This window comes from Schistocerca cancellata, chromosome 10 (assembly GCF_023864275.1).
Source record: "Schistocerca cancellata isolate TAMUIC-IGC-003103 chromosome 10, iqSchCanc2.1, whole genome shotgun sequence".
In the NCBI taxonomy this organism is placed as follows: Eukaryota; Metazoa; Arthropoda; class Insecta; order Orthoptera; family Acrididae; genus Schistocerca; species Schistocerca cancellata.
The window spans coordinates 116,688,398-116,709,392 of NC_064635.1; the positions used below are offsets into that span (position 1 = coordinate 116,688,398).

The following is a 20,995-nucleotide window of genomic DNA, read 5'->3' on the forward strand; positions in this document are numbered from 1 at the left end:
GGCTGACATTGCCCCTTTTTGGCTGGTCGGCTGTGTGCTGTAATGCCAGAATCGAGGCACATATCCTACAATCTTTCTCAAACAATTTTACAGAAACTAATTGTGAAAACATTTCATTTTTGTGTTACTTTTAGCTTCTTTATAAGTCAGTTTCATGATGATGTGCTCATGATTTTGTTAATGGTTGTTGTTGTTGTTGTGGTCTTCAATCCTGAGACTGGTTTGATGCAGCTCTCCACGCTACTCTATCCTGTGCAAGCTTCTTCATCTCCCAGTACCTACTGCAACCTACATCCTTCTGAATCTGCTTAGTGTATTCATCTCTTGGTCTCCCTCTACGATTTTTACCCTCCACGCTGCCCTCCAATGCTAAATTTGTGATCCCTTGATGCCTCAAAACATGTCCTACCAACTGATCCCTTCTTCTAGTCAAGTTGTGCCACAAACTTCTCTTCTCCTGAATCCTATTCAATACCGCCTCATTAGTTACGTGATCTACCCACCTTATCTTCAGCATTCTTCTGTAGCACCACATTTCGATAGGTTCTATTCTCTTCTTGTCCAAACTATTTATTGTCCATGTTTCACTTCCATACAAATACTTTCAGAAACGACTTCCTGACACTTAAATCTATACTCGATGTTAACAAATTTCTCTTCTTCAGAAATGCTTTCCTTGCCATTGCCAGTCTACATTTTATATCCTCTCTACTTCGACCATCGTCAGTTATTTTACTCCCTAAATAGCAAAACTCCTTTACTACTTTAAGTGTCTCATTTCCTAATCTAATTCCCTCAGCCTCACCTGACTTAACTTGACTACATTCCATTATCCTCGTTTTGCTTTTGTTGATGTTCATCTTATATCCTCCTTTCAAGACACTGTCCATTCGGTTCAACTGCTCTTCCAAATCCTTTGCTGTCTCTGACAGAATTACAATGTCATCGGCGAACCTCAAAGTTTTTACTTCTACTCCATGAATTTTAATACCTACTCCGAATTTTTCTTTTGTTTCCTTTACTGCTTGCTCAATATACAGATTGAATAACATCGGGGAGAGGCTACAACCCTGTCTCACTCCTTTCCCAACCACTGCTTCCCTTTCATGCCCCTCGACTCTTTATAACTGCCATCTGGTTTCTGTGCAAGTTGTAAATAGCCTTTCGCTCCCTGTATTTTACCCCTGCCACCTTCAAAATTTGAAAGAGAGTATTCCAGTTAACATTGTCAAAAGCTTTCTCTAAGTCTACAAATGCTAGAAACGTAGGTTTGCCTTTTCTTAATCTTTCTTCTAAGATAAGTCGTAAGGTTAGTATTGCCTCACGTGTTCCAACATTTCTACGGAATCCAAACTGATCTTCCCCGAGGTCCGCTTCTACCAGTTTTTCCATTCGTCTGTAAAGAATTCGCGTTAGTATTTTGCAGCTGTGACTTATTAAACTGATAGTTCGGTAATTTTCACATCTGTCAACACCTGCTTTCTTTGGGATTGGAATTATTATATTCTTCTTGAAGTCTGAGGGTATTTTGCCTGTCTCATACATCTTGCTCACCAGATGGTAGAGTTTTGTCATGACTGGCTCTCCCAAGGCCATCAGTAGTTCTAATGGAATGTTGTCTACTCCCGGGGCCTTGTTTCGACTCAGGTCTTTCAGTGCTCTGTCAAACTCTTCACGCAGTATCTTATCTCCCATTTCATCTTCATCTACATCCTCTTCCATTTCCATAATATTGTCCTCAAGTACATCACCATTGTATAAACCCTCTATATACTCCTTCCACCTTTCTGCCTTCCCTTCTTTGCTTAGAACTGGGTTGCCATCTGAGCTCTTGATATTCATACAAGTGGTTCTCTTCTCTCCAAAGGTCTCTTTAATTTTCCTGTAGGCAGTATCTATCTTACCCCTAGTGAGACAAGCCTCTACATCCTTACATTTGTCCTCTAGCCATGTCTGCTTAGCCATTTTGCACTTCCTATCGATATCATTTTTGAGACGTTTGTATTGCTTTTTGCCTGCTTCATTTACTGCATTTTTATATTTTCTCCTTTCATCAATTAAATTCAATATTTCTTCTGTTACCCAAGGATTTCTATTAGCCCTCATCTTTTTACCCACTTGATCGTCTGCTGCCTTTACTACTTCATCCCTCAGTGCTACCCATTCTTCTTCTACTGTATTTCTTTCCCCCATTCCTGTCAATTGTTCCCTTATGCTCTCCCTGAAACTCTCTACAACCTCTGGTTCTTTCAGTTTATTCAGGTCCCATCTCCTTAAAATCCCACCTTTTTGCAGTTTCTTCAGTTTCAATCTGCAGTTCATAACCAATAGATTGTGGTCAGAATCCACATCTGCCCCTGGAAATGTCTTACAATTTAAAACCTGGTTCCTAAATCTCTGTCTTACCATTATATAATCTATCTGATACCTTTTAGTATCTCCAGGATTCTTCCAGGTATACAACCTTCTTTTATGATTCTTGAACCAAGTGTTAGCTATGATTAAGTTATGCTCTGTGCAAAATTCTAGAAGGCGGCTTCCTCTTTCATTTCTTCCCCCCAATCCATATTCACCTACTATATTTCCTTCTCTCCCTTTTCCTACTGACGAATTCCAGTCACCCATGACTATTAAATTTTCGTCTCCCTTCACTACCTGAATAATTTCTTTTATCTCGTCATACATTTCATCTATTTCTTCATCATCTGCAGAGCTAGTTGGCATATAAACTTGTACTACTGTAGTAGGCATGGGCTTTGTGTCTATCTTGGCCACAATAATGCGTTCACTATGCTGTTTGTAGTAGCTAACCTGCACTCCTATTTTTTTATTCATTATTAAACCTACTCCTGCATTACCCCTATGTGATTTTGTATTTATAACCCTGTAATCACCTGACCAAAAGTCTTGTTCCTCCTGCCACCGAACTTCACTACAGATTTTGTCAGTCAAAGAATGTAATTTTTATGGCCCATCAATAGCTCATCAAACGAGAAATGTTGTGTGTTTTGGAACAACATAAGTGAAGACATTATAGGTTTATTTTTATATCTTTCGTCAGTTAATAAACTTAGTAAACCACAGTTTCAAAATTCTCTCGCATTTGCATCTGCACAACATGTTACTGAGGTGACATTGAGCAAACTCGGCAATGTTTTGACAAAATAAGCTAATTTTAACATTGTTACAAGAGAAATGTAGGTTTTACTCAAAATTTGCCACTTGTGATGCTTCTCTGAAAGTTAAAAATGGTTAACAAGCTAGGTGAAAATAAATCACTGCTTTTGTTACATTTTCAGCAGAATTATTTCTAGGTACTAACCAAAGCGGAGGTGACAGTAGATCTTTGTGGATGGTCACCATGCAAGTGTGGGGGAATGGAAGGTCTCCACTTAATATTTACAAAAATGTTAGCCTCGGCTTCAGTTTAGAATGGCACTTCCTCTCCAGCACTCGGTATTCCCCCTAAAGTGCCTGCCCACAACCTTCACCATTACTGCCTGCCTCACATGTTATCTGCCGATTGCACATCTACCAGCCACGTTATTCTGTGCACACTCTATATCAGGACTCATAATGAAACTGACGAAAAAATTTTAAAAAATAAAAATAAAAAAATACTTCTAGTACCCAGAGAAATCGGAATTGTTCTCTGCGTTAGTCAACAGGAGAATGTATGTGCAAAGAAGGTCACTTAGAAACATTTAACACATGCCATGTGTGACAATCTGCCACCATTACTTCGAGCCTGAAAATTTAAAGTTGAATACTCTTTTGACAAATCTCATAGTTATATGCTAATGTGTGCTTCAAATTTAGGTAACATCAGTGTTGTGTAATGGAGCTGACAGAATGGGTAGGTTTTGCTAACTATTAAACCAAACACTTTTTTTCTCAATAATCTGGTTTGTTATTCTTCATGAAGCCAACCATGACAAAGAGCCAAACACAGAGACAAACCAACACACTCTCTCCTCCTGCAACCATAGATGCCCGACTGTATATATAATTGAAACAGTTGGTTCAATATTTTACACATGAAATGATCAGTTATATTACTGTTGCATATTTTATTTTACAAAGAAGAGTTTCTTTATTTCTTTTATCTTTCTGTATCCCATAATACTTCTACAAAACAGTATATATAGTGCTGAAAATCAGTATTTAGTAAATTGCCTTTAATTTTCTAAAGACATTGATTTATTCTATTAATATTTGGTTTCAACACTTGCCAAGACACATTCAGTGGTTTATCATTGAAATAAAATTATGAAAAATATATTTTTCATGAAATTGTCTGAATTTTATACAGAAACTGAAAATTTATATTGTATATACAGTGAAGTATCCAATACTATCATTCTTTATCCCTATATTATTACGTTGCACATTTACATTACTGAATTACAAAATAAAGTGAAAAAACACTTATTTACATCAAAAATGTTGTCCCACTAACAACAGCACATTAAAACACCAAATTCTGAAAGACAGGTTATTGATTACAAAAAATGCATATATGAAATATTTTACCAAAGTTCTGCCTCAGGTATTGTACTAAATTCTCCTTGAGATTGTTACATTTCAACTGGCAGTTGTTGGTTAGTTAGTTAATTTCATGTTCTGTAGTTAATATTTTTGACAACATTCCGACGTGGAATGAGTCAGATGTCAAAAGAGTGCACGTGCTCGTGCGCATGTTCCCCTCCCACCCCCCCACCCCCCACCCTCCCCCCACACCACCCCACCCCCTCCACACACACACACACACACACACACACACACACACACACACACACACGCCCGGAAGGGGTTGTTATCGAGGAAAAACTTTAATCTAAAAGTTTTATAGCTGACTATTGCACTCCTTTCTGCACCAAAGTACAATTCACTAGAGAGAAAGGCAGATAGCTTTTCCCTGCTAGTATTGCATTGGTGAATATCTGCATTATTCTCAAACTGCAGTGAATTGTTGAAGTCAAATGTCATGAGTGAATAAATGCACCACAAGGCTGTGGTCAGTATTCCCATTGTATAAAACAAAAACTTTGCAAGGTGTACATATCTAGACTCTCCATATAACCCTAATTTCTTTCTTTTGTGGAATGAATACTATTTACCTAATTCAGCTCTATACAAAGGCGATGTACTTGAGGACAATATTACGGAAATGGAAGAGGATGTAGATGAAGATGAACTGGGAGATAAGATACTGCGTGAAGAATTTGAGAGAGCACTGAAAGACCTGAGTCGAAACAAGGCCCCGGGAGTAGACAACATTCCATTAGAAATACTGACGGCCTTGGGCAAGCCAGTCCTGACAAAACTATACCATCTGGTGAGCAAGATATATGAGACAGGCGAAATACCCTCAGACTTCAAGAAGAATATAATAATTCCAATCCCAAAGATAGCAGGTGTTGACAGATGTGAAAATTACCGAACGATCAGTTTAATAAGTCACAGCTACAAAATACTAACATGAATTCTTTACAGACGAATGGAAAAACTGGTAGAAGTTGACCTCAGAGAAGATCAGTTTGGATTCCATAGCAATGTTGGTGAGGCAGTACTGACCTTACGACTTATCTTAGAAGAAAGATTAAGAAAAGGCAAATCTACATTTCTGGCATTTGTAGACTTAGAGAAAGCTTTTGACTGTGTTGACTGGAATACTCTCTTTCAAATTCTAAAGGTGGCAGGGGTAAAATACAGGGTGCGAAAGGCTATTTACAATTTGTACAGAAACCAAATGGCAGTTATAAGAGTCGAGGGGCATGAAAGGGAAGCAGTGGTTGGGAAGGGAGTGAGACAGGGTTGTAGCCTCTCCCTAATGTTATTCAATCTGTATATCGAGGAAGCAGTGAAGGAAACAAAAGAAAAATTTTGAGTAGGAATTAAAATCCATGGAGAAGAAATAAAAACTTTGAGGTTCACCGATGACATTGTAATTCTGTCAGAGACAGCAAAGGACTTGGAAGAGCAGTTGAATGGAATGGACAGTATCTTGAAAGGAGGATATAAGATGAACATCAACAAAAGCAAAACGAGGATAATGGAATGTAGTCAAATTAAGTCGGGTGATGCTGAGGGAATTAGATTAGGAAATGAGACACTTAAAGTAGTAAAGTAGTTTTGCTATTTGGGGAGCAAAATAACTGATGATGGTCAAAGAAGAGAGGATATAAAATGTAGACTGGCAATGGCAAGGAAAGCGTTTCTGAAGAAGAGAAATTTGTTAACATCGAGTATAGATTTAAGTGTCAGGAAGTCGTTTTTGAAAGTATTCATTTGGAGTGTAGCCATGTATGGAAGTGAAACATGGACAATAAATAGTTTGGACAAGAAGAGAATAGAACCTATCGAAATGTGGTGCTACAGAAGAATGCTGAAGATTAGATGGGTAGATCACATAACTAATGAGGAGGTACTGAACACATGAATAGAATTGGGGAGAAGAGGAGTTTGTGGCACAACTTGACAAGAAGAGGGGACTGGTTGGTAGGATTTATTCTGAAGCATCAAGGGATCACAAATTTAGCATTGGAGGGCCGCATGGAGGGTAAAAATCGTAGAGGGAGACCAAGAGATGAATACACGAAGCAGATTCAGGAGGATGTAGGTTGCAGTAAGTACTGGGAGATGAAGAAGCTTGCACAGGATAGAGTAGCATGGAGAGCTGCATCAAACCAGTCTCAGGACTGAAGACCACAACAAAACAACAGTTCAGTCACTCATTCCAAAAGCTATCCTGTAGGACCTCTTCGGCTGTCGAACTTAGTAATGTATGTTATCAATGGGTCAGCTAACAACTCCCTTAATGGTGGATAGTGGAGGTGCTGAGTCATCAACAGCCACACAGTAGTCATTGAGACAGTGCAAACTCACAGATATGTGTGTGTGAGGGAGCTCTCAAAAAGTATTCGATGAAAAGCTAGCAAAGTTCTAAGTCTTGTTTATGTGCCTGATGTCGACTCAACACCTCCTTAAATTATTTACAATCTGCCAGTACTTTCTGTTACCATATTTACATAACAAATTGTTATTGCACTACAAACAACAGAGTGTTAAAGTACCAAACTCTCAAAAAACAAGCTATCTGCTATGAACATGCATGTATGAGCTACCTCACTAAACTCTTGGCTCAGGTACTATACTAAACCCTACTTGAAGCAGTTGCTTTTCATATGGCAATTAGATCTTACATTTATCACAGTTGTGGTTGCTGAACTTAATATTGTGTGTTATCAAACAGGTCAAAGTCTCTGAACACTGAGAAATCACGGTCGGCAGCAGACCGCCAGCGCCAACTCTCGACGGCGGTGGAAGACACCGTCACGGCGAACCGCGGTGGCAACGGCCCAGTCCAGCAGCAGACGCAGGCGCAGCCGGGGGCGGGCAAGTTGCTGACAGGTAGCGGCCACCAGGCCCCGCCGACCTCCCCCCGCCCGCGGGCCCCTGGCACGCGGGCCCTCTGTGCCGACTCCAAGTGACCGCGGGACGAGTTCGGGAAGGGTAGCGGGCTCGATCCGCTCCGGCGAACTGTCCCCGATGCCCGTAAGGGTCTCGCCTCGCCGCTCGATGAGTGCGGGATTCTAACTCGGCAGAATATGAAACACAGCTGCTTCACAATTCTTAGGGTTCTCACGTGATTGCACGCATATTTGCTTTTCCGCTTTTATTTTGTTTCGTAAATTTGCGTACCGCAGTACTTGCCGAGTTGTCTCTACTGCTGGTCTCGAGACTGTGAAGCAGGGTGTTTTGTAAGCTTTCGTGTCCTGTGCAGGATGCTCTATGGAGATATGAAGGTTTTATACAATTGTGTCAGGAATTTAGAGGAGACGAAACTGCTACTGGCTGCCTCTGAATAAAAGATTGCATGCTCCAAACACACATTGGTAGAAATGTGATGGAATTAATTTAGAGCTTCTAAATAGGATTGTAGGAGCTGGATGGGATGATGAGATCTACCACTCCTAATGTACTGAAAGTTAGAGGATATGATGAATATACTATGTGATACAGCCCATTGAAGAATGCAAACATCAAAAATCACGTGTGAGGTATATACTGTATAAAACTGCCCACATTAAAGGACGGGAAAGAAAGTGATATGCCTTCCTTCGACCTAGCCAGTTATGGGGGCCTACAGTTAGTATGGACTCAGTACCACACTGCAACTTGGCATTTTTCACATTAACCAATATTGCCGAAGGTTAAAGAAGTGCAAAGTAACATATTAAAATCCTGAGACCTACATGGGATTGAACCCATGACCTTTAGATTTGTATTGTAACACTTTACCACTGAGCAAACAAGACAATATAAAAAAAATCATAGTCCGATGCAGAAGAAACAGTAGTGAGTGATGAGTTTACTAAATGAAAGAAATTTCTTTGAATATGGGGAAAGGGTGGGAACATGAGCCAACTAAGTGAAAAAATTAATATTGAATAGTGCCCAGTTGACAGCAGGCTGCATCCATTCCAACCAGTTTGTTCTTTCCTACAAGTGCCACAGTGTCTAAGTATAATCTCAGGTATAGGAAATACTGGAGGGAATAAGTTATATCTTTGAAGAATGCCCCTTGAAATTTTCTGGAAACAAATCTTACCATTTGTGTACATTTTTCAGAAAGAGTGGATATTAAAATGGAGGAAGTTAGTGTAATATGCATGTGCAACAGCAAGTACGTTTACAGTTGCTATCCCAGAAATCTGCCCATGTGAAGTAAATCATGGACAATGCCAGCAAGTACGGATGATATTTATTGTGGGAAATGAAGGATGGGGAATAATGTGATAGATCAGCAGGATGTCTATGAAATCTGTGCAACAGGATTTTAATTTACTTGATAAAAATGATAATACATCTGCAGATGGAAAAAGATATGTATATGTTGATCTTTAGTGAAAGTCCAGTCAACATAAGGGTGATATTCAAAATATATAAGAACGGAAACAAAATTTCTGTCCTGTGCTTTGTTTCCAAGGGTGGGTAATTCGAAGATGACTAGCATTCATTAAATGAGTAGTCTGCATGCCAGTTGTGTGATTATAGTTGGGAAGTTTGGCTGTGGCCAGAATGGATTAACCTTTTTGAAAATATAAGCCATGTAGTGTCATGTTATGTGGGACGATGGTAGTTGAGTACAATGGAAAATATACTCATTACCACAATTTAATTCTTGCCATTAATTGTGCAGTGCAGTCACATATTCACTGCTACTGCATGGTTTAGTGCAGATGGTGGCTTGAAATTGATGTGGGAAACATTGATCATGACAAATAAGAAGACTTGCAGTCAGCATCCATGGTGCAACTGAATTATTTAGATCTAATGATGCACTAGTTGAAGTAGCAAATGATCTCAGCTGTAACAGCATTGCACAAAGACTAATTTCATAGCTTACTGTTCTTGAAATTGTTATGATCTCCAAAGTGATGAAAAAAGTGTGTGTGAATATTATTTCAACTCAGAAATCCTTAATCTCTGAGGTAAAATGATTCCTAGGTAACAACTGCAAAATTTAAACAAAAAATTCAAACAGTTGCTAGAGTCATGAGCTGTGTAGCTTATACTTTATCCGGAAAGCATTTTAAACAATTCTGTAATGACCCTTTGGGTGACATGACAGATGTAAAAATTATCTCACACTGAGCTGTAGTTTTTAACAAGAATGGTTATGTATTTCCCAAACTATTATATTTCAATACTGTTCTAATGTATATCTAAGCTTTAGCTAAAATATTTTTGAGGAAAAAGAAAGGAAGAAAAATTCTAGTTTTTGATGGAATTGTTTGATGTGGACACTAGGTAGGTCAGCTGTAAGAAACATAATAGAGAACTGTCCTTGTTCCTATCGAACAAATCATCCCTGAGTTCATTTGAAGTGGATTGAGGGAACTCAAATTGGAATTAGCTTTACAGGCATTTGAACCATGGTCCTACTGAATTTTAAAGGAAAGACTGCAGATTAGAGCTTGACTTCTGATGAATGGCAAATTCATTTCAAACAGAGCATAAGCTTGGGTTGGACAAGGGTGGGGTAAGAAAATCATTCATGTCCTCTTCAAAGGCAGTAAGCGAGTAAGCAATTTAGATAAATCATGAAAAATATAAATCTCTGTGTCCAGATGGGGAGAGGCACCTCCCATGCTTCATTGTTCCACCTTGCTTGGCTCATGAATGCTAACCTGATGTCAACCATTGCACTGTTTCACATGTTACATTTTGCAAAAATGTAGAAAATGTGCACAGGTAGAAACAACGGCACGGTGTTGGGACCAGTAAGTCTGTGATGGTTTTTGGGTCATCTAACTTAGGATGTTAATGTGACCTAAAGTTTCATACTGCCGAGTTTTATTACATATTGCTTTTACCAGCACAGCTGTCTGTGATGTGTCATACAGCTCTGACTTTCTCAAACACAGCTGCGCTTTTGAAAAATGCATTGACTGAACTGCTGTGTTTCATACTTTCAACATTTCATGTAGATTCCAGTTCAGTCCCTTTTCAACTCTAAAACTCTATGACATTCAATACTTTTAAAAAGTTAAATCACTCTTGGCTGATTGAGCCTGCTTCTTCATTTCCATGTTATATTCTTCAACTCTAAGAAACTAAAACTCACTGATATTTCAATACTGCTTTGTAATTTGTTTAATTGTTCAGACTCATCTATTTGAATTCTATTCTTCCTTGTATTTACATTCTGCATGTCAAATAATTTTTATTACCACCATCTGCAGTTGATGTATTTTGAGGTGTCAAATAATTTTGTAAAGTATTTGATACATAACGTGAGTGGTAAGCACATTATTTGACATTTCCTGCCTAATGTCATGATGCAAAAAATATTTGTTATGGTAATGACTTTTGTTTTCAAGGTTTGGTTTGTTGCACACTGGTATCTTTTGGGGACACTAGTCAATTGCTACCTGAAAATGGCCTAATAAGCTGAAAACCGATTTTAACTAACAAATATTAGTGGATCAAAAGGGGAATGTGTCAGCTGTTCAACCTTATATATGAGATTGTTCCACCATAGGTGATAGAACAGTTCATTAACATTATTGTGTTAAAAATGTAATTAAAATAGTAAGCAAGCATCAGGGCCAAAAATATGTGGAATGAAGGTAACATTTTTTCTCTTGGGCCGTAATATTTATTAAATTTAAAAACAACATGCAAGGCTCAAGCCACAACACCACTGAGAATAGTCAGTGCTTTTACCGATTGAGTAATCTGGGCCTACTTTGTAACAGACCTCTCAAGCTCCATCTATAAATATATCCTTTCTATTTTTCAAGGTTAACAGGTGCTCTCCTGGTTCCTCATGGAAACAACCCCTATGCTCTGGCTAAGAAGGGGGCGTTTTGCAATTTCATTCATACACGGTTTTAAGACCCTTATAGGGCCCCCTCGTAAAACAGTCTCTGCTGTACCATTTTCTCACAGGATGCTAGTGCTAGTCCAAGCAACCAAAGTGCACAGGCAAACTTTTGAGAAGTTTGAAAATTAGGAGACATGTACTGGCAGACAGAGAGAGAGTAATGCGAAAATCTTATGGAAGTGGAGCAAATGTGTGAAAACTGCACAGATGATGGCAGTAAGAGCTTGACAGCCATCGGGATCCAATGTTGTTGAAGACACAGTACCAGCTCAGTTGGCCAAGGATTAGGAGGTGAATTGTCCTTAGTTGTGTGGAAGGAACTGGTCTAGAAATTGGTTGAAGTGATGTAGTGGATTCACAAAAAAACTAAATTGGAACATTTGGATGGTGTTTTGAACACAGCTTCTTTCAAACATAAGTTCATCACCTTGGATATTAGTGAGGGGGCACACCCTGTAATCCGGATTTGCTGTCATCCCTTTAAAATGTTTGCGGTGGTTGATGCATGCCCACAGTGAGATAAATCCTATTAAGTACTCACGTGAACTATTCTACGAGGAACTGTCACAAGTATTGTAGAAGTAAAGCTATAATTTAATGTTCCGCTAATGTCGAGATGTGCTATTTAATGCTTGTCCCACAAGTAAATATTGTCAAGACTGTTCAGTGTTGTGTCAGAGTAATACTGAAACTTCATTTTATATAGTTCATGAATTTGGAAGACTGACTGTCAGCATAATTAGAGATGATAATCAGGTGCTCCATTGAAGTATTATGAAGTTTCTGTGACATGGCACTTGAGAGCTTCAGCAATAGAGCTGCCACGTCATTAAAACCTAATTTTTACAGTTTGCCTGATAGACTAAATGGGATGCTAAAATCGAAATACTCTTGGATAAGATCTAAGAACTACAACATAGTCATTCTAATAGATTTTTCTTTCTGTCTTAAACAGTGACATACCTTTTAGAACACTTATATTTGATGTGGAGTAACCCATTACCTACAGTTTCATTGTTGCCCAGTGGTGATGTGGAAAATGTCTGAGATGCTCAGTGTTTGCATGTGGTGTTGGCTGTTGCGTAATGCTGTCAACTTGTGATTTGTACAGAACTTTAATAAATCTGTTGTCCCTTCTCTTCACTGTTCTTTTTCTTGTCCTGTCATGCTCTTCAAAATAGTGAACAAAAAAATCTTGTTTTCTGAAGATAATACAGACTATATAATTGCAAATCAAACAGTCAGAAAATATGTTTGAATGATGCCATAATTCACTGAATAAGTTACATCTTACTACAATGAAATTCAAAAAAGTAGAGACAGATTCAATACAAAAAAGTGAAATACATGCAGAATGAACGAAAAGTAAGTAATGCCACATATTAAACCAAACATCATTTCTATCTGGGAAATAAATCTTGCATATAAAGAAAAGAGAAAATGCAGAAGCAAAAATTATATAAACAAATGGAAGACACATTAAACATGTTATTGTTACTTTGAAACCTGGCACCAAATCACCAGTAACACACTGAAAGGGAACAAAATCTGAAGTCATTACTCTTGATGTTTGTTTGTTGGAGTAAGAGACAGAAGAGTGTGGGGGGGACAAACTTTTAACAAATTGAACAAGAACATCTAATAGGATCCTAGACCGAGAGATATGTAGTACCTTTATTAATGAAGGAAGAGAGTATATTAATGATAAGAAATGGAGAACTTGTAAGAGAGGAATGTAATCCAGCATAGGTAAAGCCAGTCGCTTTTTTATTATAAATTTGGTGTATGTAGGTATTTGCACTATTATTAGATGGGGCAAGAAAATTCCATCAATAACATGCAAATGTTGGCAACATGTTAAGCTCTGTTTCATTATTCATTGTGTTCTGTATATCCCATCATGAAGGAAACCCTTCACGGACGTATAACAGTCAAACTATACACATTCTCAGTGAAGGATGCATCATCGTTATTTATGTACATTACCAATGAAACCACATTTTGTGTTAGCAGGAGATACGTGCCTTTCAACATGCATGTGGTTTCTGTCTACAATAGAAATGGTGGATTATCACTTTGATCGAAGCACTAAATTAATACAATCATTATAAAATTGTCGTAGTGCCAAAGTCATTATAAAACAAGGCTGGAATCTGATGTGTCACCAGAATTTGTTCTTGTTCTTCCTATTTGCCAGCTATGAAAATAGGTTTTAAGAAAAGGAAAGGATGATTACTGCCCTGATTTATAAGATCATAATGTGCCTTAGAAGTGGAACAGCTATGAGAGAAATGTAAATGGACTGAGAAATGAAATGATGTTATGTAAACTGGTACAATCCACAAGGATCTCAAAGGAACATGTGCAGGAAATATGTATGATGAGAGATGTGTTTGTGGAGGCTATTAGCAAATGCAAAAGAAATGGCAATTGATGGATGGCCTTATGTAGATTTGTGTTATGACAAATTGCCAGTAGGACCTACTCAATGTAGGAAACATATCAGTATGAAGGAGATAGATGAGTTAGTGTGAAAGTCTCCTTTTGACCAAAGGTTAAAAATATTTCATAATAATAAAGTAGCTATGTGCAGCATTCATTCTGAGTAACCATTACAGGTTTCGTAGACATTAATCTTAAAAATAATTGTTAAACTAAGGACATCTTCTATTTAGACTTAATAAGGACATCTATTAAAATAAAATGGAACATACTTGGGTACTAGAAGAAGCACACAATTTAAATGCTGCACACCAATTTTATTCTTATCCATGCTATTTTGAAGTAGCTGTTCTACCACCCAGATTCTAAAATTGGAAGCAAATACCATTATTGTATTTCACACAATCAAACACATCAAATATCACCACCCTCCTGAAAGCTGTTACTGAAGTCATTACGGTATACCAAAAATTCTTGTCTGTCAAGTGTAAGAAAAGCATACAAGTTACTCTTACTTTCATTCAACCCACCCTCCTGAAAGCTGTTACTGAAGTCATTACGGTATACCAAAAATTCTTGTCTGTCAAGTGTAAGAAAAGCATACAAGTTACTCTTACTTTCATTCAACCCACAGTGACTGACAGAACACAAGTTTTTTTCTATTAAAATAATGGACAAAACTACTACTATCAATATTTAATCTACTACTGTCTTTCTGTTGTAACATAAGTATTTATTTATTATCTTAAAATGTATAAACTGATTCTCAAAAGAAAGTACATGCCACAACAGCCACTAATTTTACAGTTGGTTAAACAAGGCAGATTTCATTATCATTTGTGATTTAAAATTTCAAATGACCTAAACTCATCATTGTACACAAATATGTTGTCTTATTTTGCTTATTATTGTCAGATTTCTTATTTTCTGGTAAATGATTCTGTATTTACCTGTGCAGCCAGTATCAAGTATTCCTGATGTTGTTTTAATTGCATACTTATTAAGTCTTTTATTGATTCCTGTTTCAAAAAATTACAAACTGTAATTAGATTTTCATATCACTTGTGATCACAGGTCATATATCTGTGATAGTGCATGCTTAGATTTCCATAGAAATACTATGCTTGTAGAAAAGAATGCACATTGAAGTTTTACAGCTCTTTCTCTTTCTGCTTAAGTTACCTCTTGACTTTGGTTGCAAACTTTTAATACAACTCTTTTCTGCTCACTAAGCACTATATATGTCTATTTTGTACTTGAATATTTATTTTTACATTCTTGAGCATGGAGAAATCGTAATTGTTTCAGATATGTTGATATCTGCACTATGTTTCAAACTCTTCTTTTCAATTACAGTTTTGCATCATTTTGTAAATTACAGCAATGATTTCTTTCATTATTTCTGTATGTTAACTGCCTGAAATAAAAATGAAAACTCTTTCTGTTTTGTTTTTATTTGATTTTGTATTTTTTTCCCTGCACATGGTTATGTGTTTTCATTTCCTTCCTTATTTCTTCCATCTATGTAATGCACTGTAGTATTTGTTATTTACTGCAGACATAAAAAAATCATTTTAAATTTAGACAAATTGACAAAGAGATGGCAGTCAGGAGCCAAATGTTTACACATGTTATAACGTGGTATGTACCATAAGCTTCAGAATTTTTGGCCAGACAACCAGACATAAATAAAGCTTTCCTGGAGCTGAGAAACAGTGATATTCTATAACTACAGCCTTTATTGGGAATGGTAATTATGGTTAACAGCTACTGTCAGCCATTTGGATTGTGCAAAGCTTGATGGTTGAGTTGGTTTATTAATGAACTTTGTTCATAAATCAGCTGTGAGGGAACACTCAAGTACACTGACTGTGAGTGTAAAAAAGAATAAAAATGCAAAATATGTGACAGAAAAAAATCTGTTACTGGTAATTAGTGTGTTTACCATAGTATAACACATCGCCTAACTAAGAGCAACACACACTGCGTCAGATATAACAATTACCTACTTTTAGAAACAGTGTCCTGTGGTTAACGTCGAAGAAAAAAAGAAAAAAAAAGGTACTTCTCACAAGCGTTACACTTTTTTCAACTTCTGTACAACATTCCTGCCCCTTCTTCTATGCAATCATTTAATACTCACTGCACTTCAATACACACACACACACACACACCACACACACTCTCTCTCTCTCTCTCTCTCTCTCTCTCTCTCTCTTCTTCTGGCTCCATGTGGACATACAAGGGATGTGGGCTGAGAAGCCAAAATTCAAGTATGTAGTTAACCAGTTTTGTCTAAAAAAGAATGAGGAACCATAATCAAGATCATGGGAGTATACAGTATTGACCAAATGTGCTTCATCTTCTGTCGTAAGCAGTTGTTCCACATATTGTAAGCATAATGCTCTCCGTTCTATTAATAATTTTCTTTCTAAACTTGAAATGCTACTATTCTTTTACATGAAAACTTGCATCATCTGCTCTCACTGCAACCAAAACAGTGGGCACTCCGTCTCTGAAGCACTGGCCTTTTCACACACCAGCGTGTTACAGATGTACCTCGGTTTTGTCAAAACCACTGTCACCATGCTAAAATGCAGTGGGCCACAATGGCCTAATTTAATTCTGTACAACTGAACTGAGAGTAGTCTTACTGTTGAGACTTATCTCCTCACAGTGTTATATGCAAGCTACCGTCCCACAAGTTTGTCGCTGATGCACTCGACAAGTACTGGAATAGCACTGGATCATTAGTGGTGGGTGCTCAAACCATTAAGAAGATTGCTGAACAGATGAATCACAATATGTATCAATGCAAGAGTTGAAACTGCACTATCTTTACACTGAGGTGACAGAAGTCTGGGGATACCTCCTAATTTTGTGTCGGACTTCCTTTTGCCCGGTGTAGTGCAGCAACTCGATGTGGCATGGACTCAAAAAGTCGTTGAAATATTGAACCATGCTGCCTCTATAGCCATCCATAATTGTGAAAGTGTTGCTGGTACAGGATTTTGTGCATGAACTGACCTCTTGATTATGTCCCATAAATGTTTGGTAGGATTCATGTCAGGCAATCTGAGTGGCCAAATCATTTGCTCAAATTGTCCAGAATGTTCTTCAAACCAATTGCGAACAAATGTGGTCCAGTAACATGGACCATCGTCATCCATAAAAATTCCATCATTGTTTGAGAACATGAAGTCCGTAAATGGCTGCAAGTGGTCTCCAAGTAGCTGGAAATAATCATTTCTAGAAAATGATTGGTTCAGCAGTTGAACCAGAGGACCCAGTCCGTTCTATGTAAACACGGATCATACCATTATGGAGCTGCCATCAGCTTGCACAGTGCCTTGTTGACAACTTGGGTCCATCGCTTGGTCTGCACCACACTGGAACTCTACCAGCTGAAATCAGGACTCATCTGATCGGGCCATGGTTTTCCAGTCATCTAGAGTCCAAACGATATCGTCACGAGTCGAGGACAGCTGCTGCAGGCGATGTTCTGTTAGCAAGGGCACTCACATTGGTCATCTGCTGCCATAACTCACTAACTCCAAATTTCACCGCACTGTCCTAACAGATACATTCGTTGTATGTCACACATTGATTTCTGCAATTATTTCATGCTGTGTTGTTTGTCTGTTAGCACTGACAACTCTATGCAAATGCCACTGCTCTCAGTCGTTAAGTGGAGGTTGTCATGCACTGCGTTGTCCAGGGTGGAAAGTAATGCCTGAAAATTGATATTGTCAGCGCATTCTTGACACTGTGGATCACAGAATACTGAATTTCCTAACAATTTCTGAAATGGAATGTTCCATGTTTTTAGCTTCAACTACCATTTCTCATTCGAAGTCTGTTAATTCCTGTTGTGTGGCCATAATACTTCGGAAACCTTTTCACATGAATCACCTGAGTACAAATGACACCTCTGCCAATGAAATGCCCTCTTATACTTTGAGCATGTAATACTACTGCCATCTGTATATGTGCATATCCCATGAATTTTGTCACCTCATTGTACAGGAGACATAATTCATGTGAGTGAGGATATCATACAGGAAATATTTTGCTGTGATGAAATGCACCTTTGATAAGCTCACTGGACAAAACAGGTGGACATGTGACCCTCCACTGTTTACATAGGACATGACAGTGAAGTGTTGTGTGTATATCAGTCTTTTGTGTGGAGTTGTGACACAATGGCAAAAAGGAGCTGTCATGTCTGGATATATCTGGGACTGTGCAGTAAATGAAGCTGCCCGATTTGTTGGTGTATCAATGCGGACTGTCCATCATACCTACAAAGAATGGTGTTCCAACCGCAGTCGTTTAACACTGTCTAATAACATTGTTCATAAAATGACCCTTACAGACAGGGGCAGAAAAACTGTTACATATTGTCGATAACATTCGGATTCAAACCCAACAGAAATTGCTGCTGTCAATGAATTCAGGATCATCTCGAGCTGTTTCTAAGTGAACATTTGTGAAGGAACCTGCAGGAGTGGGGCACCTTGCAAAAGGCCAGTACTCACAGTGTCACATAAAACTGTGTGTCTTCAATGGGACAAAAACTCCAACATTTACAGTATCCAATTTGAAGCCTGTAGTGTGGTATCAAAAGTCGCTATTTTACCCCTTTTCAAATGATGTGAGTTGTTGAGTGCATCAATGGTCTGATACATTTAACCTACAGGAGTGGATGGTGTACTTCAGGCCAAAGGTTGTTCTGTGATGTTATGGGGGTGTTCTTTCTACCATGACTTGTACCTACTCATTCAGATTACCATGAATGTGAATGAGGATGTTTATTTACACATATTTGATGACAAAATGTTGCTCTTTCTTCTACATATTCAGGACAAATATGTTATGGAAACTCCTGTCTTCCAAGATGAAAAGACCCAGCCCACAGAGCATATTTTCCTAGTTTGACAAACATTAAAGCACCTTGTTACACGTCAACTGGGCCACTAAATCATTTGCTCTTAGTTTTGTAGAAAATATCTGGGACTGTTTTGAACAGTGAGTAAAACAAAGAATTGAACTTCCCTGTAATTTCATAGCTCTACAGCACCTGCTCATCAATGAGTGGCTTTGGGTGGATATGGTGTACCCGATGAAACTTGTGGACTTTCTTCCATGCTGAAAAGAGGTTATTACCATGGCTGCAGACAGTGTTAGTGTGCATTCACACTTGTGCATCTCGTGCCTGATCCCTGTACACCTGTGCTCACCCCACCCGCAAGTTGAGGTATGAGTGTAGATGCGTGCCGCTTGCTCAGTGTGTGTACACGAGTGGTTTCATTCACACTTAGAGCTACTCCAGAGATCGAACAGCAGCTGCAGGTTAAATGCACCTGTGTGATTGGCCAGTGGGCAGCAGGTTTGTTTAACAGAGCTAGCCTGGTGTGCAACCAGTGATCCTGCAGCATAAATGTGCCCTCTAAAGGCAGACTGAGGACTGCCTAACATTATTTACATGGCTTTCTTTGAAGAGCAAAATACATGTTGGATTCTTAACACTAACAATTAACAGGTCAAGAATAATCAAGTACTTGTATACTATTTATCTCAAAGAATCATAATGATGAATTCTAAATATGAGAAAACTTTTTATTAAGAAAAAAGTAGCAATCATCAAATTAATATGCTTGTGAAGTGCTATGCTTTACTCAGAGAGCTTGCTGTATATGGATCTGCAACATACAAGAACTGGGTGACAGCTAATATAGAAATACCAGACATTAGATGTTGGGTTTCCAGCTCCATTTGTAAATCAAAAAGTAAAGGGTGTCCATAATTAAAGTTACAATTTCAAAATGCTGTAGAAAGAGAACCAGTGCCCAGAATGACATCAAATTTGAGCAGCATTTTATTGATGAAGGGGGAAATGTCAAGGAACAAAAAAATATTTTTGTATTTTGAAATGAAATTGGTTTTCAATTGTCATGAGACTTGCACAAGATGTTGAATATGGTGTCCATTGTTTTCTACCACAATTTGAAATTGAGAAACACCCCATTTCACAACAGATTGAATATCTAAGGGATCATTTTCAGAATGCGTTGTGCAATGCATGCCTTCAGTTGAGCTATGAGGGTTGTTAGAAAAGTTCTCGAAATCACAACTAGAGGTCAGCACTAGTGCAATAAGTTGTTCACGTGTTATTCATTGACTGTTGTCTGTAAACAGGTGCCACGTCAGTGCTCTCGGAAGAGAGCTGTGGTGGTGACGTGGCTCTGTTGTTGGTCTTGTGTAGGGATTTGTGAAGATGGAAAAAATCGAGATTCGAGCAGTGATTAAGTACTTTGGAAAGAAAGGTATGAAGGCAAAGGGCATTCATGGCGTTTTCCAGAATACTCTGAGGGACTCTGCTCCTTCATATTCAACTATTGCGAAGTGGACAAATGAATTTAAATTTGGTCAGGAGAGCTTAGATGACGATATGCGCAGTGGTCGGTCAAGATGTGCCACTACTCCTGAAATCAATGCGAAAGTGCACAAAATGGTCACAGAGGATCGCTGATTGAAAGTGCGTGAAATTGGTCACACTTGCCAGATGTCATCTGAAAGGGTGTATCACATTTTAACTCAAGAATTTGAAACGAAAAAATTATCTGCAAGATGGGTGCCACGATTCTTGGTGCTGGATCAAAATGCACACTATCACCATGGCAAAATTACATGAACTAATGTATGAATTGTTGCCACACCTACCTTATTCACATTATATGGCTCTGTCAGACTTCCATTTCTTCCGAAAACTGAAAATTTTTCTTGGTGTATGAAAATTCACTTCAAACGAAAAATTGATAGCCGGAGTCGACAACTATTTTGCAGGCCTGGAGGAAACTCGTTTTTGCGATGGGATCAAGGCACTGGAACATTGTTGGACCAAGTGCATTAATCTACAAGGAGACTACATTGAAAAATAAAAAAAAGTTTCAGTGATGTAAGTACTTTTTTTCTATTCCATTCTGAGAACTTTTCAAATCACCCTCGTATGTTCATAATTGGAGCACTAAATACGACTTCTTACAAATAACTTCACAGCCAGAAATCACATGGATTAAAATCAGCTATCTGGTGGCCAGACTGTATAGAAACGACGGTTAATAATTCTAGCATTTCCAAAGTAGATCTGCTGCAGCC

At 38.2% G+C, this 20,995-nt stretch overlaps 1 protein-coding gene across 1 annotated transcript in view; it reads left to right on the forward strand.

Annotated features, from left to right (window-relative positions):
- LOC126106653 (centrosomal protein of 164 kDa) overlaps positions 1–20,995 on the forward strand; it is a 675,221-nt gene that overhangs the window by 599,521 nt on the left and 54,705 nt on the right. Inside the window, exon 18 of the mRNA XM_049913016.1 lies at positions 7,256–7,413. Coding sequence (XP_049768973.1) covers positions 7,256–7,413 — 158 coding nt within the window. The remainder of the gene's footprint in view (positions 1–7,255; positions 7,414–20,995) is intronic.